This window comes from Maylandia zebra, linkage group LG23 (assembly GCF_041146795.1).
Source record: "Maylandia zebra isolate NMK-2024a linkage group LG23, Mzebra_GT3a, whole genome shotgun sequence".
Taxonomy (NCBI): domain Eukaryota; kingdom Metazoa; phylum Chordata; class Actinopteri; order Cichliformes; family Cichlidae; genus Maylandia; species Maylandia zebra.
The window spans coordinates 1,378,791-1,400,465 of record NC_135188.1 but is presented as its reverse complement, the minus strand read 5'-3'; the positions used below and the strand labels follow the sequence as shown (position 1 = coordinate 1,400,465).

The 21,675-nt window shown below is 43.6% G+C and overlaps 2 protein-coding genes across 2 annotated transcripts; one reads left to right on the top strand and one right to left on the bottom strand.

Moving 5' to 3' along the window:
- Positions 1-9,209: 9,209 nt before the first annotated feature.
- timm13 (translocase of inner mitochondrial membrane 13 homolog (yeast)) lies at positions 9,210-13,342 on the top strand. The gene is made up of 3 exons (XM_004570190.6): positions 9,210-9,475; positions 9,852-9,920; positions 12,304-13,342. The coding sequence occupies exons 1-3, from the start codon at positions 9,356-9,358 to the stop codon at positions 12,400-12,402; spliced, it is 288 nt and encodes a 95-aa protein (XP_004570247.1). The 5' UTR covers positions 9,210-9,355; the 3' UTR covers positions 12,403-13,342.
- A 128-nt stretch (positions 13,343-13,470) lies between these two features.
- Positions 13,471-21,237, bottom strand: tmprss9 (transmembrane serine protease 9). The gene is made up of 16 exons (XM_004570191.3): positions 20,810-21,237; positions 20,187-20,405; positions 19,924-20,051; positions 19,775-19,842; positions 19,521-19,696; positions 19,381-19,425; positions 18,651-18,764; positions 18,328-18,493; positions 16,960-17,234; positions 16,668-16,810; positions 15,775-16,048; positions 15,577-15,690; positions 15,323-15,491; positions 14,978-15,243; positions 14,500-14,636; positions 13,471-13,911 (listed from the first exon to the last, which is right to left on the bottom strand). Exons 2-16 carry the CDS (start codon positions 20,326-20,328, stop codon positions 13,750-13,752), a joined length of 2,379 nt encoding a protein of 792 aa, XP_004570248.1. The 5' UTR covers positions 20,329-20,405; positions 20,810-21,237; the 3' UTR covers positions 13,471-13,749.
- Between the last annotated feature and the right edge of the window lie 438 nt (positions 21,238-21,675).

Below are 21,675 nucleotides of genomic sequence, written 5' to 3'. Positions count from 1 at the left end.
GTGGTGTTTCCTCTGGCTCCTCCCACTCCTGCTCCCGCCGGCCAATGGGCTCAAGCATCAGCGCAAAGCTTTCCTTTATTCTCCAGCCAACCTGGATCAGTGTCCGTCATTATATTCAGAAACCATCGCCATGAATCACCCGAAACACCTGTCACTGTATGTTTCACCTGCCTGCTTTGTTCTCGCCTTTCCTTGGCTTGCGCGTAAAGAAGAAAATCTCCATTTCAGCGCTATCAGTGAACGCCAAGCAGCCTGTGTTTGTAAAGGATTTAGCGGAACAACACAATGGAAAAGGGGAGTCTGTGAAAAAAGACGACATAACGATAGACAGAAAAACTATCCAGGACGGCATCGATGCTGGGTGTAAATGCGCACAGGGTTAAAACTACACGTGTAATACAGGCTGATGTTTAAGAAAGGTTTTCCTGAAAGCTGTTGCTGCTGAGATTTTTACACTTTGATGTCACAAAACAGTCTAAAGATCACTTAAAATGACCTTCATTTCACAGACCAGTCTGCTCACCCAGCTCTGAGTCAAATGTGACCGAGATGAACAGCATAAACATAATTTCATGAAATAACTATTGTTACTAGAAAAAAAATCAACGCATTGATTGTGAAAGACAGCGGTGTGAAGTTGTAAATAACTAACCACGATTTTTAACTGAATGAAAGGTAAAAAAGTTACATGGAGGTTACATCATATAAGATTTAATAATCTGCTCTCTAGAAGGTTTTCAGAAAGTCACAGGTCCATCCAGCACACCCATCCCCACCCACAGATAGTCCAGAAACCACACAAACATTTTGCTTAAATTACTGAGATTTTTTCAGATTGTTTTCCAACTCGGTCAGCTATTGCATTATTTTGCACCATTTTTATAACACAGAGGTCTCAGTGTTGCACAACTCTTCCATAATGCTCACAAGAATAAACATTGTGGCAGTAAATCCCCAAATTTTTGATTATTTTTGAAAACCACAAAAATAGCTACCATGTAGATAACAGAGCCTATTCCATGCAGTGGGATGGGCTGCAGCAGCCCCCTCGTGAAGCCGAATAGGATAAGTGGGAGAAAATGGACAGATCAACTGTGTACATTTTAATTTTGGAATGTAAACTATCCACAGGTTGACAAAGAATTAAAAAATTAATGATTAGAGTAAGAAAACTGCATACTGAAGTTCTTAAAGGATTTTCGCACATCATACAAGACGGCCAATCAGTAAAATGTCTGGAACAACAGTCTTAGTGATCATATGATTGCAGGTTGAGCGCTGTGAGATTGTTTCTTCAGCTGAATTCTTGGCATTTTCTGCAGGAATTAAGCACTCGTGAGGTTTGCAACAATTCATAAAGAATGCGCCTCGGATCCAAGCAGCCTCTCAGGACGAGAAGCAGGTCAGTGAGGAGTCGTCTAAGTCAAGCCCGCTTGTACTTGTCTGCAACTCAAAGTTTTAGAAAAGAGACTAAAGTGAGAAAATGTAACAATTATGCGCCAGCCTTTGCTGGGACATGCCCTGACATGTGTGACTGATGATGTGAACAATTTATTCTGTTAAGGTGTGTCAGTTTCAAGGCTCTCACGTTGTTCCAGTGGGTGAATTTAAATGGATTTGAATTTCTGCTAATGTTATTAGTGATTGTCGTGCTTTGACAGGCCACAGTGTCTGCTGTGGAAAAGCGTAATAGAAGTCAGCAGAGAAAACCTCATGGATTTAAACAACACTGGTTTGTTTGTGCACCGAGAAGACTGAAGTCCACCAGAGTGGGTGCCACACATCTCGGGTTTCCTCTGCCTCTCTTCCTGTTTTGAACTCCTTCTTAGTGTCGCTCAGCAGCTGCTTTTGAAGATTACAAACTGCTGCTGCTGCTTAGCTTTCAGAATTTGTGTGGATGAGAGAAGCAGTGTTTTAAGCCGTCTTCCCTTTTATCCACTATTTCCTCTCCTATTATTTGCTTGACAGGGGATTTACATTTGAGTGCATCTCATTTATCAAGTAAGCAGACGTCTCTTTCTTATACAGCGAAACGTCCTGGAGTAACCTCACATCCTGGTGCAATACCTCAAAGTCTGACAGTCATAAACTGGCTGGTAATTCACAATTTTATAACAATTGTAGCCGCTACTCATTACTGCTGGAAGAGCCAAATGCTTTTATGCACACAAGTGCCTGAAGGAGATTAAGAATTTAAGCAGATTAGATTAATGAACTCATGATTGTAATCTAGGGTTAATTCATTTTGCTTTAACCCACTCCTCCCCGCCCCCGGCCCTTTCGACCCCCAGGGCTTGAAGCCTAACTGGTCTGTGGAGTGTGTGTGTGTGTGTGTGTGTGTGTGTGTTGTTCCAAGCTTTGTATGACTGGTCATTAATTACTGTTGGGCAGGCGCAACACTAATCAGACCCCCTACGATTGTTCATCAACACCCCCGACAGTGCAATAAACCACTCAGTGAGCGTCTGTTTAGATGACAGTAACCGCCACTCCATTGTTGCCTACACTGTACCACTTATTTGTTCGCTCAAGGCAGGTGGTCTTCTTAGTGAGGTCATCGAGTCTGAAACATAAAGCTGGGGGTCCTTGGAGAGGCCATCCTTAACCCTGGGCCCCAACGCAAACAGCACAGAGCTCCTTCTGACTTTCTATTCCTGTAGGCGACTCTGGCTTTTCATTTATTTTAGCCTGCAGTAAATGTTTTGGCTCATGACCCGCTTATCAAGGACAGCTGACATGTTTAGTCCTAACATTTATTGAAAATGATGTTATCTTTAAACAAGTAGATTTGACAGAATTGTCCCTCCTTTTAGAGTGACAGCCCATCCATAGATGGAAGAGAAATGCAGTTTAGTCATTAGAAGGATAAAGTGTATCCTGATCAAAGTAACACACAGAGAATCAGGAAAACTTGTGCTCGGACTACAATTTAAAGAGTGACTGCTCCTTTCAAAGGATGTCTGTGTGTAACTATTTTAAATAAATCTCAATCTAAATTTAAGGGGTGCATTAAATATTTTATATTATTATTTTTAGTTAATAATAAAATAAATAAAAATTATGACTTATGGGTGGAAAATAAATGAATACAAAATTAATTTCAGTAGAGGAAAATCAGCCTCGTTACAGATTAAAGTCTTATTATGTGCAGTGACAGGAAAGTTGACCTCACATGGTGTTGATCTGCACAAAGAGCATCTGCTTCATGAACAGTCACAAACATGTATCGACACATGTAACTGTTTACAGCACACTAACTGAACTTAGTCAAACTCGAGGGAGTATTTAGCGGAGAACAGCTCCACCGTGTGGCAAACAAAAGCACTGTTGTTAAGGTGGTTCACGTGCTAATCGTAGGGGTGACCAGATGCCCTTCTTCATGTTGGACTGCACCGCATTTTTTACCCCTTGCGCTCCTGTCACGCATATTGAGACAATGTGCCGCACTTTGTGTAAATGACCTTTAAATTTGGTAAATATTTTTACGTTTGTTTGAAAGGCACTTCGGTTTTATTTTGAAATCCATGCTTTTATTTTGAAACAGGAAACTGGCACAAAACCGTTAAAGGGCTGTTAGTAACGTTTCTTTTAGGATATGGTAAAATAGTGTGCCTTAAAGTGAAAAATATGTACGTTTACTTTGCCAATTAGTACCTGGCTGACAGTGGCACAAGGTTTGTTAATGTTTCCTTTAACGGAATAAGTTACATGCAATCAAAATGTCGTTTAATAGAGTTTATATTGTTAACCTTGAACTTGACCTTTATGTGTAGTGGTAAGTTAGTGAGGTGATACAATGAATTGAGTGATGTAAATTTGATGTATATGCTATATGTGAGCAGGAGAAATTTGTTTCCTTTGATCTTATGGTATTAATATTGCTGGTTTTGTTTTGCTCCTAGCTCTTACGGTGTCTTCACTGAATGTTTCAATAAAAACATTTCCAATAAAACCTCTGTGAAGCATCAGTATAAGAGACCATCATTCAGCCAGGGATGCTACAGTAAGAGCTTCAGCCTCACGAGTTTCACCTGACTGCCAAAGTCTATGATGAAAGAAGAGGGATTCATTGTGATGGTCTAAATGTGACACTCGCTCAAAATGGAAGCATCTCAGATATTAACTGCAGAAGCAGAAGGCTCAGATCAAATAAAAGACATCTGTCAAGCAAGCAAGGATGAGGAACTTCGCAGATCTGATCGCCCAAGAAATCCCACGGAGAAGATGCTTACATTTCAGAGAGAGGAGGCATACAAAAGGGAGAAGCGGCTCATGCACCTTTATGATCAATGGAAGATCCAGACACGTAAGGCAAGAAATCAGCTAAAGCTAAACATTCCAGAAAGTGAAATCGCAGCTCTCATTGATATCTTAGAGAAATGCATGAATGATATTACGGACATTTATGTACAAATCAGAGATCACCTCACACCATCCAGTGAAACGAGACGTCGTGTTGATGCATGTGAGGCCGTAACAAAGGACATTATTAAAATTGCATATGAAAGAATATCAGGCATAGACGAAGACTATGATAGTGAAGCAGTCAAAGAACGCCTTCGTGAGCTCCTTAACAGAGACTATGCTCATTCCATATATGGATCCACAGTTTCACCTCCAAGTCAACACACTATAGACTCCATTGTCGCAGTAAAAAGAGCAGATGCTGCAGCAGAATTAGCAGCAAAGGAAGCAGAATATGAGTTGTTATTGGCGGAAGGAAAACAAAAGGAAAGGATCCAGCTCTTAGTAGAGCAACAGAAAAGGGATCTTGAAGCTCAAAAACATGAACTAGAAAGACTAAGGGCTGAAAAGGATATAAGAGCAGCACGAGCAAGATTGTCAATTTACAACCAAGATGTAACGCAGGAGGGCAGCTTGTGCTCTGCTAACAGCAAACTAAGGAACCAGGAACATATGCACCCACATCAAGCTGTGTCTCTGGCTCCAGTTCAGCATCTCATAAGATTTCCAGCTTCACCTCCACAGACAGATGTGTCCCACTTAGCTCAAGCAGTACAAGACAGCATAGCCATGAACAGACTTCCAATGCCAGAGCCACCTGTATTCACCGGCGACCCAATCCAGTTCATTGAATGGAAATCTTCATTCATATCCCTCATAGATAAAAGGAACATATGTTCAGCTGACAAACTGCATTACTTGAGAAGATATGTGGGAGGTCCTGCACGAAAGACACTTGATGGTATCTTTTACAGGGAGGATGATGAAGCGTATAAGGATGCATGGGATCGCCTTAATAGCAGGTACGGTCAACCATTCGTCTTGCAGAGAGCTTTCAGAGAAAAACTAGCTAGCTGGCCAAAGATCCACTCAAAGGATGCAGAACAACTCAGAGCATTCGCCGACTTCCTACATGCATGTCAGCAAGCCATGCCTCATATTAAAGGGCTGGACATTCTGAATGACTGTGAAGAGAACCAAAAGCTGGTCCAAAAGTTACCTGAGTGGGCAGCTTCAAGGTGGAACCGCAAGGTGACCCAGTTTATGAAGGACAGACAGGAATTTCCAGCCTTTCAGGACTTTGTCAACTTCATGTCATTAGAAGCAGAGATTGCCTGTAACCCAGTAACTTCCCTCCATGCATTACGTTTATCAGACTTACCTGCAGAGAAACATCATCTGAAAGAAAGGAAAAATAAATCTACTGTTCTTCATACACAGACACTTACAGAGAATGAGAAGAATGTACCATCCAAGACAAGCTTAAAGCCCCCTTGTACATTCTGTCATGATAACAAACACCGCCTACATAGTTGTCCAGAGTTTAAAGGAACGCCTCTGGAAGAGAAAAGAAAGTATGTAAGGGAAAACAAACTCTGCTATGGTTGTCTGAAACCAGGCCATAATGTTAAAGACTGCCGCCACAGACACTTATGTGATATCTGTAAGGGACGACACCCAACTTGCCTTCATGACGACAGATATTCCAACATGAATGCTGTGTTAGCCTCTAATCAGAATACAGACGAAGCAGTTACGACATTGTCTCTCAATACAGAGACTGAGCACACATCTACGACTACATCCATGATTTTGCCAGTCTGGGTTTCCTCTTCCAACAACCCAGGAATAGAAAGGCTTGTCTATGCTCTGCTTGACACCCAGAGTGACACTGTGTTTATTGATGAAGATGTTAGTCGTAGCTTGACAACCAAGACCTATCCTGTAAGGCTAAAGCTAACCACCATGATCGGAAAGGACACAGTAACACACAGTGAAAGAGTCTCAGGTCTCAGAGTGCGTGGCTATACCTCCACAAATCACATTGATCTCCCTCCTGCCTATACCAAAGACTGCATACCAGTGAATCGAAGGCACATTCCTACCAGTGAAACGGCGAGGCATTGGAATCATCTCAAAGCAATAGCAGATGATATTCCGCCACATTTAGACTGTGAAGTTGGTCTTCTAATAGGTTATAACTGCTCACAGGCACTAGCACCAAGACAGGTCATCCTAGGAAGAGATAATGAGCCTTATGCAGTCCGCACAGACCTAGGATGGAGCATCATAGGCTGCTCACCACCTCACCTTGAATCTCCTCCTGTCGCCAACATATGCCATAGAGTAACTGTCAAAGAGCTTCCTCCAGTGACGCCATCAGATGGAATCCTCAAGGTGGGAGGAAGACTGAAAAATGCATCTCTCCCTGCCTCTCAGAAACATCCAATGATCATTCCAAAGGACCACCACATAACGAGGATGATAATAGCTCATCATCATGAACAGGTTAAACACCAAGGAAGGGGTATAACCATCAACGAGATCAGATCAAATGGATACTGGATCCCAGGAATGAACAGAGCTGTTGCATCTTATGTGCATCAGTGTGTCAAATGCAGGAAACTCAGGGGATCAGTGGAAGAGCAGCGAATGGCAGACCTGCCATCTGAGCGGGTGGATCCATCTCCACCTTTCACTTATTGCGGAATGGACTGTTTTGGGCCATTTTTTACAAAGCAAGGGCGTAAGGTGAATAAGCGTTATGGTCTGCTTTTCACATGCCTTTGTTGTAGAGCAATTCACATTGAAATGGTGAATGATATGTCAGCAGATGCCTTCATTAATGGCCTCCGATGTTTTGTTTCCATAAGAGGAGCAGTACGACAAATAAGATGTGACCAAGGAAGCAATTTTGTTGGAGCTAAGAATGAAATGTATAATGCGCTGAAACAGATGGATGTCAATCGTCTGACTGCATTCTTGGCTGAGAGGCAGTGCGACTTCATTATGAATGCTCCCCATTCAAGCCATGTTGGAGGTGTCTGGGAGAGACAGATCAGAACAGTAAGAAATGTACTTCGGTCCACTCTTTCACTCTCACCTGGAAGATTAGATGATGCCTGTTTGAGGACATTGTTTTACGAAGCAATGTCTATTGTGAACAGCCGTCCACTCACTGTGGATAACCTGAATGATCCAAATGGTCCAGAACCGCTGACTCCTAATCACCTACTCACTATGAAACCCACTGGAGCCTTACCACCTCCCGGGACGTTCATCAGAGAAGACATGTATGCTCGTAAGAGATGGTGTCATATCCAGTATCTAGCAGAGCAATTCTGGAACCGCTGGAGAAGAGAGTATCTCTCTAATATTGCCACTAGACAACGTTGGCATATTTCTAGAAGGAATCTGAAAGTTGGTGACATAGTTATCGAAAGGATGGATGATCTGCCACGGAACGAGTGGAGATTAGCCAGAGTTGAAGAAACAGTCGCTGATAAAGATGGGCTTGTGAGGAAAGTTAAGATTCGTCTTGGAGACCAGAAAATGAAAAGGGAGGGTCAATGTTCTGGCAAGCCATCCATTGTTGAACGGCCCATTCAGAAACTGATCTTGCTTTTAGAGGCTGTCTAAGACAACGACTATACCCTTTATTGTATGAAGACTTGTGGACATTACCTGCAGGCTCATGCATGGATAATTCTTTGTTTTCGTTATGTAAAAGGCCTTGTGGTTAAGGTCATTTGTTTTTAAAATTCATTCGTGTTATAGTTCTCCCTTTTGTTAAAACACTCATGATTTGGTGGGAGTGTAAATGACCTTTAAATTTGGTAAATATTTTTACGTTTGTTTGAAAGGCACTTCGGTTTTATTTTGAAATCCATGCTTTTATTTTGAAACAGGAAACTGGCACAAAACCGTTAAAGGGCTGTTAGTAACGTTTCTTTTAGGATATGGTAAAATAGTGTGCCTTAAAGTGAAAAATATGTACGTTTACTTTGCCAATTAGTACCTGGCTGACAGTGGCACAAGGTTTGTTAATGTTTCCTTTAACGGAATAAGTTACATGCAATCAAAATGTCGTTTAATAGAGTTTATATTGTTAACCTTGAACTTGACCTTTATGTGTAGTGGTAAGTTAGTGAGGTGATACAATGAATTGAGTGATGTAAATTTGATGTATATGCTATATGTGAGCAGGAGAAATTTGTTTCCTTTGATCTTATGGTATTAATATTGCTGGTTTTGTTTTGCTCCTAGCTCTTACGGTGTCTTCACTGAATGTTTCAATAAAAACATTTCCAATAAAGCCTCTGTGAAGCATCAGTATAAGAGACCATCATTCAGCCAGGGATGCTACACTTTGACCGGCTCTGTGGGATGCGTTAAAGTCTGGATTTTTATGCCCAACACTCTAATGCGCTAACTCTGAAACCAATAGGGGGGGAAAGCCACCTAAACGTTACACGCTTTGCAGATTTTGAATCAAATTATCCAACAGAAAATTTAGCCGCAGTTTATATCGTTTTTTTTTCCTCTGGATAATTTCATTAGTTTCACACAAGGAAAAATGTGGCGTAAAGTGACACTACACGTGTCTCTTAATTGGCTAGAAAAATGCTAACGTTGGCTCAGTAAACATTGCATAGATGATGAAATCTAATGATGATTAACAGACAGGAGAAATAACAGGACATAAAGTTCAGATCCGCTTCATCCTTATTTTATTTACTTAGCAAGACAGTTGCTTTTAAATGCCATTTATTTGGCCTTTACATGCAAACCCGCACAGTACCTCCCTGTATTGCCAACATGTCCCACATGGTCCCACAAAAACACCGTTTTTAAATGTTCAAATGTAAATATACATAGTAGTACTGATCTGTAGGAGAAATGCTACTTGTAGCAGTACAGCTTATGTTGGGGGGGGGGGGAAACTACATTTCCTATGAAACCGAGTGGCTTACACGGAAATGACGCAACAAGCACAGCTTCTGTCAAGGGCATCGGAAACTAACGCCGGCTAAGGCTAGCAGCGGCTGTTTGCACGTGTATTGGAAGAAGCTCCGCAAAGGTGAGTTTGAAGAACACGACTGAGGCGGAAATGGACGGCTTTGGTTCAGACTTCTCAGCAGGAGGGTCCGGCGGGAAAATGGACACCGGTACCATCATGGAGCAGGTCAAGGTCCAGATCGCGGTGGCTAACGCTCAGGAGCTGCTGCAGGTAGATCAATGAACACGGCTGCTAAGCTAGCAAGCGCACATTGAGGCTCAAAGAAGTGCTGAGTGCTTTTATCCTCACGGGTCAGAGCTACACAGCTTTACAGTAGCTTCGTTTTTCGTTCTGTGTGTAAGACTGTTTTATTTTTTAGCCCGCAATAACTTCAATAAGGTTGATGGATCCTGCCAGCATGTAAATACATGGCTCATATAAACACACGAGCCAGCACTGAAATGCTGCCGACACAAAAAGATCCTTTTGAGCCACAACGTTGGAGGGTCTTTTAATACATATCTGGTTTTTTTTAAAAGTCATGCAAATATTCTGCGCTGCTGCTGTCAGAGTAGTAAATGCTAATAAAACACTGTTTCTATTTCAGAGAATGACCGATAAATGCTTCAAGAAGTGCATAGGCAAGCCTGGAAGCACACTGGACAACTCTGAGCAGGTATGCACTGGCTGAGTCGCTTCAGTGATGCCCTGCTGCCCAGAGCAAAGAAGTGATCACGTTTTAAGAAAGCAGGAGGGCATAACAAAAGTGCTGCAGGGCTCTAAGGCTTACCTGACAGGTGCTTTTGAGTGGGGCAAGCGCAAAAACATAAGGTGCTGCTGAGGTACTGCATCATCTTGTAGAATAATATATCAGGTTTATCGTAGGATAAGGTGGACCAACATGTATCCACTCCTGAGTCTTCATCAGTGTCTCGTTTCCAGGTTAGAGTTGAGCTGGGTTGGTCTATCTCTCTGCAGAAATGCTCCTTGCATGCATATATATATATATATTAGGGGTGCAACGATACACAAAATTCACGGTTCGGTTCGATATTTTTTCGATACAAAAAAAATGTTCATGCATTTTTAATTTGTCATTTATTAAATTTTCACGGCACATTCTGCACCACATCTCTGTGCGTTCATCATTTGTTTGAAGCCAGCTCACCTCCACCAACTACTTGTCCGAGAATACGCGCTTCTTTTGTGGTTCGGACTCCTCCTGACATTTCTTTGGAGGTGGAGGAACACCAAAGTAATTGCTTAAACGAGCTTCTTCGGCATCTTTAAGAGTTCTAAACAAATGTCTGTCCTTCTGAAAAGCTTATGTACGCAAACACGCGTTGCAACTTCTTATCTTGTGCGCGTTTTTTATTTTGACAGCGAATGCGCACCTGCGGACCACTTATGTGCAGCCCTGGTTATTTAGCTCGTCATATCGCAGCCACAGAAATTCTTTTGTCCATGAAACCATAAAGCTGCACTTTCTTTTTGCCTTATAGTCTCATTTGTCATAACTTCTCCGTTTTGTGGTAAGCTTTTCTTTGGCTGTCACTTCTTCACCCTGACCTGTCTTATTTGGCTCAGCAGAACTAAAATATATATCCTGCTGCTTTTACACACGGACTCACATAAGCTCAGCGATCCTCTGCGCGATCAACCTCTCACATGTTTAAGCTGCGGGAGATTTCACTTGTCATGTTTGCATAGTAAGCTAACGATTGATAAGACGATGTCAGAGGAATTGGTGCACAAATTATCATCACTCACAGATCAGTGCTGTTGCTCTCTATACACAGTTCGCGCGATTGCAAAGTGAAAGCAAAAAAACGAGCGCAAATTCAAACGCGATTTCAATATGTCACATATTGACAGTGGCTCACCGATGCCAATGACATAATTACCCAGCTACATTTCTGAAAGAATGCAGAAGCATTGACATATATTTTTCCTACAATAGCCCGACGGGCAGGGCAGAGATAGATTTTGGTAGCCCGACTGGAAAAATCGCTAGCCCCGGGACGTCGGGCTAGCGATATTGCAAGCCCTGTATCTGATTGAGGAATCCCTCATCTTTGGAAAAGAGAGTTTATTACAGAGAAATGTCTCTTTCAAAATAAAAGCTCTACTATACGCTTCTTCTGGGCTATATTCTCAGCAGCATATTAAACATATCAGGTCCCCATAAGGAGAATCCTGTGCTAACGGCTGTCTAAACGGGTACAGTGTGTAGCATGCTGCTTGTTGTTTTTGTCTGCTTCCACTTGTCTTTGCACTAGGATGATGTCGGAGTAAATGTGCAGTCATATTCGTTGTGTTCCCACTAGTGCTTTCAGGTTAATCTCGTTGAAATGACCTTAACGCCACAACACGGCAAATCTCCGTTAACGAGCTACCGCGGATCGCCCCGTGCGTGGGGCTGGACAGCGTCAACACGTTAACGAGCTAACTGCGCTAACACACTAGCTCCCACCCATGTAATTGAGCATTGCATGGCACATCCAACATACTGTTTTACTTTAGTCCATGACGCGCTTACCTTCAGGGTCATACGTCACATGAAGACCAAAATAATTCCAAAGGCCAGATCTGAATGAGGGTGGGGGAGGTTCAATTTGCCATGTTGCAAGTAGAGCTTAACTTCTGTCTCGCTAGCTTGCCCTGCGCTCAGTGAATCTGCACTCGACTGCTCTGCCTAGGCTGCACTGTCCAGCCTAGGCAGAGCAGTCGAGTGCAGATTCACTGAGCGCTCAACACAGACAGCATCATCAGAAGGAAAGTTTATAAAATAAATTAAAAATTTTGTATTGTTCGATACATATGCGTACCGAACCGAAAGCACTGTATCGAACGGTTCAATATCGATACGAATATCGTTGCACCCCTAATATATCTATCTATCTATCTATCTATAGATAGATAGATAGATAGATAGATAGATAGATAGAGGAGTGCATCAGAAACATTTTTTGTATTAATCACAGTTTTAAATCGGTTAAAGTCTTTGTAGACCACGAGTGGTTTATTTCTCTGGACTCTTTTTGCTTTGTCCCTAACAGAAGTGTATCGCCATGTGTATGGACCGCTATATGGACGCCTGGAACACCGTGTCCCGAACATACAACTCCAGACTGCAGCGAGAAAGAGCTCGCATGTGAACTCTCTTCATCTTTCCCTTCTTCAGGCTGCTGCACACAGCGAGGGCCGATGCAGTGCTCTGCAGGAGGGCCCGCGCCGTGCACGACTTTGCCACGCAGCGGCGCAACATCTGTCACAGTACCTCTGACAGGCAGAGCACAGCCTGTGGACTGCAGCCATAACGGTGTCTCTGTGGACAGTTTTTATTTTGCTCTGAGGAACAGTTCACTACCAATGTTAAATCGATTGTGTGTTTTACGTTAGAAATATAATCAGTCATCTTCTGCGGGTTCTTGCCATGCTGATTGGAAACACTAAATTACCTGCTTAGGTGTGAATGTGTTTTAAAGTGTTTGCTGATGCTGTGGCAGGAGGCGGAGCCTGCTGTGCTGCTATAAGGACTCCAGGTGCAGTTTGGCTCAATAGGCCCAGCTTACTTCCTGTGACTCATCTCCCTGCCCATCGAATGCTTCTGCCTGTAATACCAATAACAGTAAACGTCTCCCAGTCACTGCAGACTCTCCTTTAAACACTGCTTCACATTCTTTGCCGGGTGATTGTGCTTAGAGATTAAATATTTCCTGGAGCCTTAAAGGAAAAAAAGTGCTTAAAAATCATCAGGAAGAATCGAAGCGTTTTGGTGTTTTCACCAGCATGAATTTGACATTTCCAAGCCTCCAAACAGACCTATATCAAAGTACGCCTGGAGAACAACACTGTTTTGTCTGACGTGTTTTCTGGTTGTCACTCTATCTGCTGCCCTCCACAGTAGTGGGTTTGTTCCAGCGGGGTCTCCCTCGCCCTGACGGGGTACTGCACCTTTCTCAGCTTCGTGTGTGTGCGGTTTGTTAGATGTCTGGGAACCTGAGTTTGTGTGAGGAGCCAGAAAAGCTGTGAACATCATTTGCAATCAGTGATTTTTTTTCCCCCCAAGAAAAAATAATAAATTAATCAATCAGGTGTTCTCTCGTTTCTGATCAAAAATATCCACCAACAGAACGACACCGAGTCCCACGTCACTGACTTTGTACAGAGTAGACTTTCCCCACAAATCCACGTTGCAGTAAAAGATCACAATACCCTTACATTTACCCATAAATGAATCCCATATTGTCCACACAAAATACACAAAGCCACGTGCTGTGTGTTTACCATCCATGACAATAAATAACTAATAAATACTCCAAATGATCCGTGAATGAATGTTTAAGGCACAGATCAGGATTGTTTCCTCAGTTCAGGTAAAGCACAGCACTACCGCCAGCACCCGTGACCGGAGGGTCACAAAGGTCAGGGCTGTGTACACAGTGTTTGTGTGTGGCTGTTTAGCATGACCTCAGTTCTCTGCAGACACAGTTCTTCCTTCATCAGAAGGGAAGGTATGTGGATATCCAGCTCCTGATAGACGTCACACGAGTGTAAACTCCCGGGAAACCGACTCGGCCGCATCCGTGTCCCCAGCTGGTTACTCCAGCGATAAACCACTGACCGGAGGGCTGACGACACGTCAGCGGCCCTCCAGAGTCTCCCTGCAATATCAAAACACATCAACAGTTTCATTTGGAATTTAAATAACTTTAAATTCTATATAAATGTGCTCTATAAATACAGTGATGATTGATTAACTCATTTATAAGAGCAGACTGAAGATGAGTATGGCAGCAGGGGAGTAAATGTCAGTCAGTCTGCAGCTGAGCCCGGTGCTCTGACCGAAACAGGAATGCGTGAGGGTTTCGTTACATAAGACGATTATGGAGAGGATGCAGCGGGGTGGCCTGCCTTCGCTGAGGAAGACAGCGTACATTTTCTATCAGGTCACATTTTCTAGCTTTATTCTTTTTGGAGTTTTTTCTCTTACATCTGATTCTTGCTTTTAAACCTTAATTTATTCGTCAGCCTTTTTCCAAAGGTGAACCAGAGAAGCCTGTAAGGGGGGAGATCAAGGTTGACTTTGCTCCGGCCTGGTTAACCATTCACTGTAAAGACACCACAGTCATACTTCCTCCAGCCTCCGAGCACTGCATGCAGTGCACCAGCCTGATGTTAAAAGTCTGCAGGTTAGGAACTTTTTAACGATTGTGAAACAGGAAGTGCAGAAGTCTGTGTGAACATCATACCAAGCAGGTGTCCCGACCTCCCGCCATGAATCCCGCACACATCATGTTTGAAGTCAGAACGCTACCGTATGATTGCTGACAGTCCGTCTGGTCAATGATGTTCACAGCAGCTTTCTGTAGCAGGTTGGTCAATGAACCTGAGGAAAGAGCATTGCACACAGAACAGGTGTGATCGCAACACCTGAGCACCAGTGTTTTTGTTGCTGTGGAAACAAAATTCCATTCAGAGGCAGATAAGGCAGAAGCTAAGCTGATAAAGGCTGCAGTCATATCACATTCACTCGTGAAAGGCCGAACAGGCCACGGATCACGGAGCTATTCCTGCTTTTCTACCTCTGAAGGCTGAGTCACGTCAATAACGTGAAAATGATCTCACCTCTCGGGCTCCCCTGCCTTTATTTCTTAGTAAAGACATTTCATTTTTTTCCTGTGTGACCTCTAAATGCAGGACGTTTAGTTTCGTGGGTTCATCTCTCACCTCCCTCTCTCATGGATCCCCACCCTGTGATGTAGCACTCTGCGCTCTTTAAGAAGCGGTGTACTGGTGATGGAAGACAGACAGACTGGATGGTGTAAGACATCGGGGCTGGGACGGCCAGCTCCAGCAAAGCCACATCGTGGTCCATGTTGGTGCCATTAAAGGCCGGGTGGATGATTACCCTCTGGATGGGAACGACCAGGGCTCCTACCCCCGATCGCAGCACAGATCCCAGGCTCACGGCCCAGTTATTGGGAGTAGAGTCACTTTAGATGTAAGTTATTAATATTAGAATCACTCCTGAGCTTTCAGTGAAACGAGTTTTGATATAAATGTATGAAATACCTTTTGAAGCAGTGCGCTGCAGTCAGTAACCACCTATTGTGAATGAGCGTGGCACCGCATCTGTGAAGCCTCTGGTACTGAAGACTCCCGATCCAAGGCCACTCTCCCCTCCGAGCTGTGACTCCACCCACGATCCTATGGGAGCCCAGCGCAGGGCGCACGCCGCAGTCTTAAAAAACCAAAAACCAAAACGCAGTTAAGAAGAATGACCCGTAAGTCCCTCATGCTCCGTGCTTCGTGCATTTTAAGTTTACCACAGTTTCTTTCATCAGCCCCATTGGGACAGTCTGCGGCTCTGTCACACTCCGGGTTGACCTTGCTGATGCAGGAAGTGGAGCTACACTCAAAGTTTCCACTGCAATTCAAGGCTGGAAAAAACACATTCATTAAATAAATGAATCTCAGTAACCGATAAAGCTCTTAAGATTAAGGAGCTTTCAGGCTGACATTACCAGACAGTGGTAGCACTGCTGCAGACGACACGTTATCAGCTGAGGTCCCGAGTGCTGGTGGGGTATTAAACTCTGTCACTGTGGGAACATGCTGGCCATAATCATGAACCGAGGTGGGATCAGTCTGGCTTAGAATCCAGTTACGGAGCCTGGTAACACGGGAATAAACCCCAGGTCTGTTGACCTGAGCGCAGCCCACACCCCAGCTCACTATCCCGGCCAGGAAGAATCTTCCCGGGGCCCCCTCGCACACCAGAGGTCCTCCGGAGTCCCCCTGCACATGACACACATGAGCTGACAGATACTCTGAAAAGTGTCATTTTTGGTAACTTTCAACTATTCAGCATCAGGTAATCCGTCCTGGTTGGTCAGGATTAGCATCATTAGGCTAATCACCACAATTTTAAGCATCAGCTCTGAACCTTGAAAGTCACGGAGCTACTGGGAGATATGTCTCAGAGTATGTTGTCTTTATCAGGGAGACGACACGACAGAAGGGGCACGACATGTACGACTGTCAAATATCAGCTGCTGTAATTCACAGCTATTGCTTTAAATGTTGAAACAATTATGTAATAAGTGCATTTTACACATTCTTAAAGTTCATATTTTTGTCCAAAGAAGTAACATTTTACGTACAGAGAGATAAAATTTCCAAAACGTGTTCGATAATTTATGCAACATCAGATATTTTGAAGTGGATTTCTTTCAGACTGAGCCTCTCACGGTATAATCAACAGCACACGGTTATGCTGAGATGAACAGATGGCTCATAGTCTCAGTTTTTAAGGTGAGAACGGTGTGAATATTTTTAGCGATCCTCAGACCTTCATAGGTCATAGGTCATAGGTATAGACATGCCCCACTGCATGTGAACCGTTTTCACCACTGACCTGACACGAGTCCACCTTGCCCTGCAGGAATCCAGCACACATCATGTTTGGAGTGATCGCTCCTCTGTACACAGATGACTTATTGCACACCTTGGAGTCAATGACTTTGACCACAGCTTTCTGCAGCGTGGAGGGCAGCGTGACTGCAGAAGAACACACGACACACTGATTACTCCCACTTGTCATATTTCACCTTAAATGACAAGACGACAGCTTTCAAGAACAAGTTTTTAGGATTTTCTTTTCTAAATGACTCGTCTGTTGCGTTTTGTGTGCATTCCTGCAGACTCACAGCTAAACTGGTGTACGGCACCCCAACCGGACACAATGCAGCTCTGACCAGGTGCAAAAACATGAGATGGGGAGGGTATGCAGACAGGCTGCACGTAAGAGCTGAACGTGAGAGGCGTCTCCAGCTCCAGCACAGTTACATCATTGTCCGTGGTCATGGGGTTGTAGTCTGGAGACACAGTTATGGACTTGATGTTAATCGTTCTGGACTCTGGCTCCTCACCGCTCACCAGCGTCGCCCCAACCAGGGCTGTCCATTCTTTGGGGTTATTGACCCTAAAACCAGAGGAGGCAATCATAAATGATGGTGTATATTCATGAAATGGGATTGTTGTTTCTTAAGGACTTTTCTAGCATTTTTTCAAAAGCCAGAACAGAATATTTGATCAAAAACTGAAAAAACTGAAAATCATTTCCAGGCTCGTGTGCAGATGTGTCCTAATACTGATTTATTGCAGGACAGCACATGAGGAAATGTGTTTTATGTAACTGTTTGCAAAGTGGTGAAAGAAGCATCATAGTCCTGTTTAAGTAATAGTGGGAAAACCTAAGGATCAAAACATTGCTAAAGTAAAAGTACCCAGAAACATATACATCACAATTAATGATGACGTAATATGCAAATCAATTTAATGGTGCACTGGTAGATAACTTTATTACTTGTGTACTGCTGGGTATCTTTATCAGTCTTGCCCCGCCTTACCTCTCTGAGCCTCATCCCCACGCACCAGCTGCTCCAGGGGGCGGGGCCTTTTCTACATTATGAAATAACCTGACCTTGCAGTTAGAGAGGCCGCTTCACTGTCCACTTTCAAAACATGTCTTAAAACCCATTTTTATTCTTTGGCTTTTGACCTCAGTGAGACTTAGTTTCTCTTGTAATTAAATTAGTTATTTATTTAATTATTTTATTTTTGCTTTTATTTATATCTTATGTAATTTTATTATTTAGTTCAAATGTACAGCACTTTGTGTCAGCTGTGGTTGTTTTAAAGTGTTTTATAAATAAAGGTGATGATGATGATGATGATGATGATGATGTACCAACGAGGCAAAGAATACTAGTAGACGTGTGTTTGAAAAACAATTTATAATTAAAGCTTTAAAATGAATAGCATGGACAACCAAGCACAGTATTTACCTCCAAAACAGCGCGGAAGGAGCAAAGCATAGAAATACTACAGTGCTGTATACAGTAACTCCATGCTGTGCTTCTGTAAAGCACCTGTAAACTGTGAGCTACATTTCACCTCTCCATACTCTCAAACGATGGCATTGAGCATGTGAAGGTCGAAAGCTTAATGATTGTATTGATTAGCATCCAAAATTTTCAAACGACTGTTTTTAAACGGGTTTAAATCAGAGCTACCTCTCAAAGCAGTGAGCTGCGCTGACGAGCCAGCGTTCATTGATGATGGTGGCTCCGCAGATGTGCCGCCCATGGAACCTCAGGCTGACCTGCCACGGCAGCTCCCCTCGCCGTGCGTCCTCACCGCCCACCACCCGACTCCCCGTGGCAGGACGCGTACCGCAGGCTGTGGGTTGGGTGAAGAAAAACTAGTGTAAGTGATTAAAAGCAGATGTGTCCCAGTATATTCTGCTCAGGTCTGTGGTAACGATGCACACTCGTTAATAACAGAAGGAGTAACGGAGCTACTGTGTATGTCTGCTGTAGTTTGAGGAGTCATTCACCACAGCGAGCTTCATCAGATCCATCTGCGCAGTCTGGGACGAAGTCGCACTCTGGGTTTACTTTAGTGACACATTCTCCGCTGTCACAGGTGAAAGTGTTGTCAGGACAGCTGGCTGCAGAGCCAAAAATACTTTCACTACGCATGAAATAAATGAATAAATAACAACAACAATACATAGTAGAGTTTTTGCAAAACTGGTGACTTATTAAAGTTACAATTCTCACTTCTAAAGATAAATTTGCACATTGAAAACCTGCTGGATGAGCTGAAAAATGGACTGTTTCAGAACACAAAGGCCCAGTTTTGGCTCGTGAAAAGCTGAGACTTTGTTGAACACGATTTAACAGGATAATGAATGAATGGATGTTTGGGAGGAGGACGGATGTCTGTGCGGCAAAGCCATTCATTCCAGATGGAAGTGACATCATTAGGTGAACATTTGAGTTTAGCTTGGCTAATAATAAAGGAAATGAAAATACTTTTTTGAGGTTATGGAAGTCAGATAAAGAGTTTGATGTATCCGTTTCTTATACAAATAAAGATGTAAATGATAAACGACATTTCCACTGCTATAAAACATTTTTACAGTTTTCACTGTAAATTTCATTTACAGTAACTTTACTTTCCTGTAAGTACTTTTACAGTCATTTCCTGGCATCCAGCACATTACTGTTAAATTTGCAGCACAATTGTGTGTTTGGTTTTGTGCGTGCGAGTGTGTAACTTACCTATCATACTGTCTCCAATAACATAAAATGACTTTCCACTGGCTCCTACAAAGAAGGAGGAGTGATAGTTACGATCTTCGTCACTCCTAGTAAACGTAAAGACTCTGGTGAAACACACAGACTGGTGACAGCTTTACTACCCAGCAGGATGACAGCGTCGATCTGTCCAAACTCCGGCACCTCCAGCGGTTTCCCGTGCATCGATGAGCTGAGTCCTGCACTCAGCAAGTCCTGAACAAAGTTTTCTGAATACTGCTGGATCTTGGACACCCTGAAGACGAGTCGGAGCGTCGCCATCACATCTCCGTTAATGTTACTAGGAAGGCGAGAAGAAAACTGGCAATGTTCCATCTTACATCCTGTTTGTGTGTTGAATAAATGACCCCGTGCTTACCCATAGGCAACAATGCTGCAATCGACAAAGTGACGTGTTATGGGTGAGGCGGTGAAGACGTTTTTAATCTGAAAGGTGAGAATCAGTAACAGTTGAACACCTTTAACATTAAGACCTGCGCTCTCATTGTGTTGTGAATCAGCACTAACCCTGGACTTTAAAACTGAGGACAGTACTATGGAGAAACCAGAGCTCTTATCCTGCAGTGCAGCGTCGTACTTCAGACCTCTGAGCTCCACTGTCTCCATGAAATGATGCTGCTCCTGCACAAGGTACGCTGCGGGTAAAACAGGAGGAAGTTATCAGTAAGTGATGCATCTGCAGTGAAATCTTTAAACGGTTCGTGCTGGTTTAAAAACGTCTGATAAATGAGTCACAAAACATTACACCCAACATTCGTGTGCAGGCTCACCTATAACCAGGCCGACAAAGATGCCAATAATAAGGAAGAAGAGGAGGAAGAGTATGAGACCGCTCCTGTAGCAGACAGAGCTGGAGGGAGCGGGAGGCGAAGATGACCACGGCCCTCGGCCTTCATCCTTCTGCGCTTCCATGTTGGATTCACAGCCGTCACAACCCACCGTCGACTGTCTCCAGCAGCATAATGCCTCACAGGCAAAACGACTCAAGCCTGCGTGAAATAAACGTGCTGCGTGTCACTGCAGTTAGTGCGACATGAGACTGGGAGCATGATTTTAAACAGACACTTTTACACACACACAGAGTTACATTTAAAGATACTTTTAGTTCTCACAAACTGTTTGTCAGTAAAGAAATAATGATCATAAATACTCAAACTATTCAAAAGTACAAAAAAAGTTACCGCCCGGCGGCGCAGCCTGAGGAGCGCGTAAAATAAACCACGGAGGCCATGTCGCTTGGCAATCACAAATCAGATGTGGGGAAAGGTCACAGTAAAGACAAGAAAACGTCCGTAAATCTTTGCAGATAAACTCCACACAGCGTCTCAGGTACGTCTCACACAGCGGAGCTTTAAACAATGCAGGCTTTATGTCCTGAGGTAGACTCACTCACCTCTTCATCTGTTGCTCTCAGCACTGACATTTACAACATCCCGAAGTTCCAGCAAGAACAGACACGGAGACTGAAGACCGGGCGAGGACACCAAGAGGTCCGCTATTTGTTCCTTTGGCCAGGAGGCGTGCCTTTCCCCCGTCCCGCAGGTAACCCACCTTTTTCTGTTTGCCTTTGAAAGTCGGTAAGTCTTCACAAATCTCTGGCAGACCCTCCTTCCATGCTTGTTGATCCCTTTGGTTACACCCCGGTGTGCACAGGTGTTTCTGCTGTTACCTCATAGCTGACCTGCAGCTGACCTGCTGTCCACAGTCTCCGGGTAAATATCAAACACGCATCCTTCAGTACAGCAAGTTGGAACAAAGCAGAGATGAAAATGGCTCGAAACGCTCCAGAGCGGCTCCGGTGCTGCTCGTCAGTGCTCCACTGACACAGTGACTGAGCAACAGGAGGAGGAGGGGCCGAGCCTCCTTTAACTCGGCCTTTTTGTTCCTGGCTGCAAGTTCTGCACTTACAACAAGCTGGCAAACCATTAAGGCCCACAGCGCCTCCAGTCTGACACTTTACTGACCTCTTGCATCGAGGTTAATGGTGCACAAGTTTAAAGTGTATTTAAGGCTTTATTCAGTTTCCATAACTGAAAACACAGTTTAACTACTCTGTAATTATTTGAACAGGAACAGTTGTCCCTCATTTCAAAGCACATGGGTCAACTTTTAACAAACAATGGACACGTTCTGCTGTAAAGCTCGAGGTGCAAACTGGGATTATTCCCCCGCCCTGCTAAAGCACAAAGGTGCAACAGCCTCTTTGTTGGTGTGTTTACAGGCTTGAAGTTTATCTTCTCACACTCAACACACACTCCC

Bases quoted from the DNA above. Each gene is read 5' to 3' on its own strand.
- timm13 (XM_004570190.6), top strand. From the start codon at position 9,356: ATGGACGGCTTTGGTTCAGACTTCTCAGCAGGAGGGTCCGGCGGGAAA. The intron at 9,476-9,851 runs GTAGATCAATGA...TTTCTATTTCAG, and splicing joins ACGCTCAGGAGCTGCTGCAG to AGAATGACCGATAAATGCTT. The intron at 9,921-12,303 runs GTATGCACTGGC...TGTCCCTAACAG, and splicing joins CACTGGACAACTCTGAGCAG to AAGTGTATCGCCATGTGTAT.
- tmprss9 (XM_004570191.3), bottom strand. From the start codon at position 20,328: ATGGAAGCGCAGAAGGATGAAGGCCGAGGGCCGTGGTCATCTTCGCCT. The intron at 19,426-19,520 runs GTAGTAAAGCTG...CCTTCTTTGTAG, and splicing joins CGACGCTGTCATCCTGCTGG to GAGCCAGTGGAAAGTCATTT. The intron at 13,912-14,499 runs GTATGATGTTCA...TTGATATTGCAG, and splicing joins GAGGTCGGGACACCTGCTTG to GGAGACTCTGGAGGGCCGCT.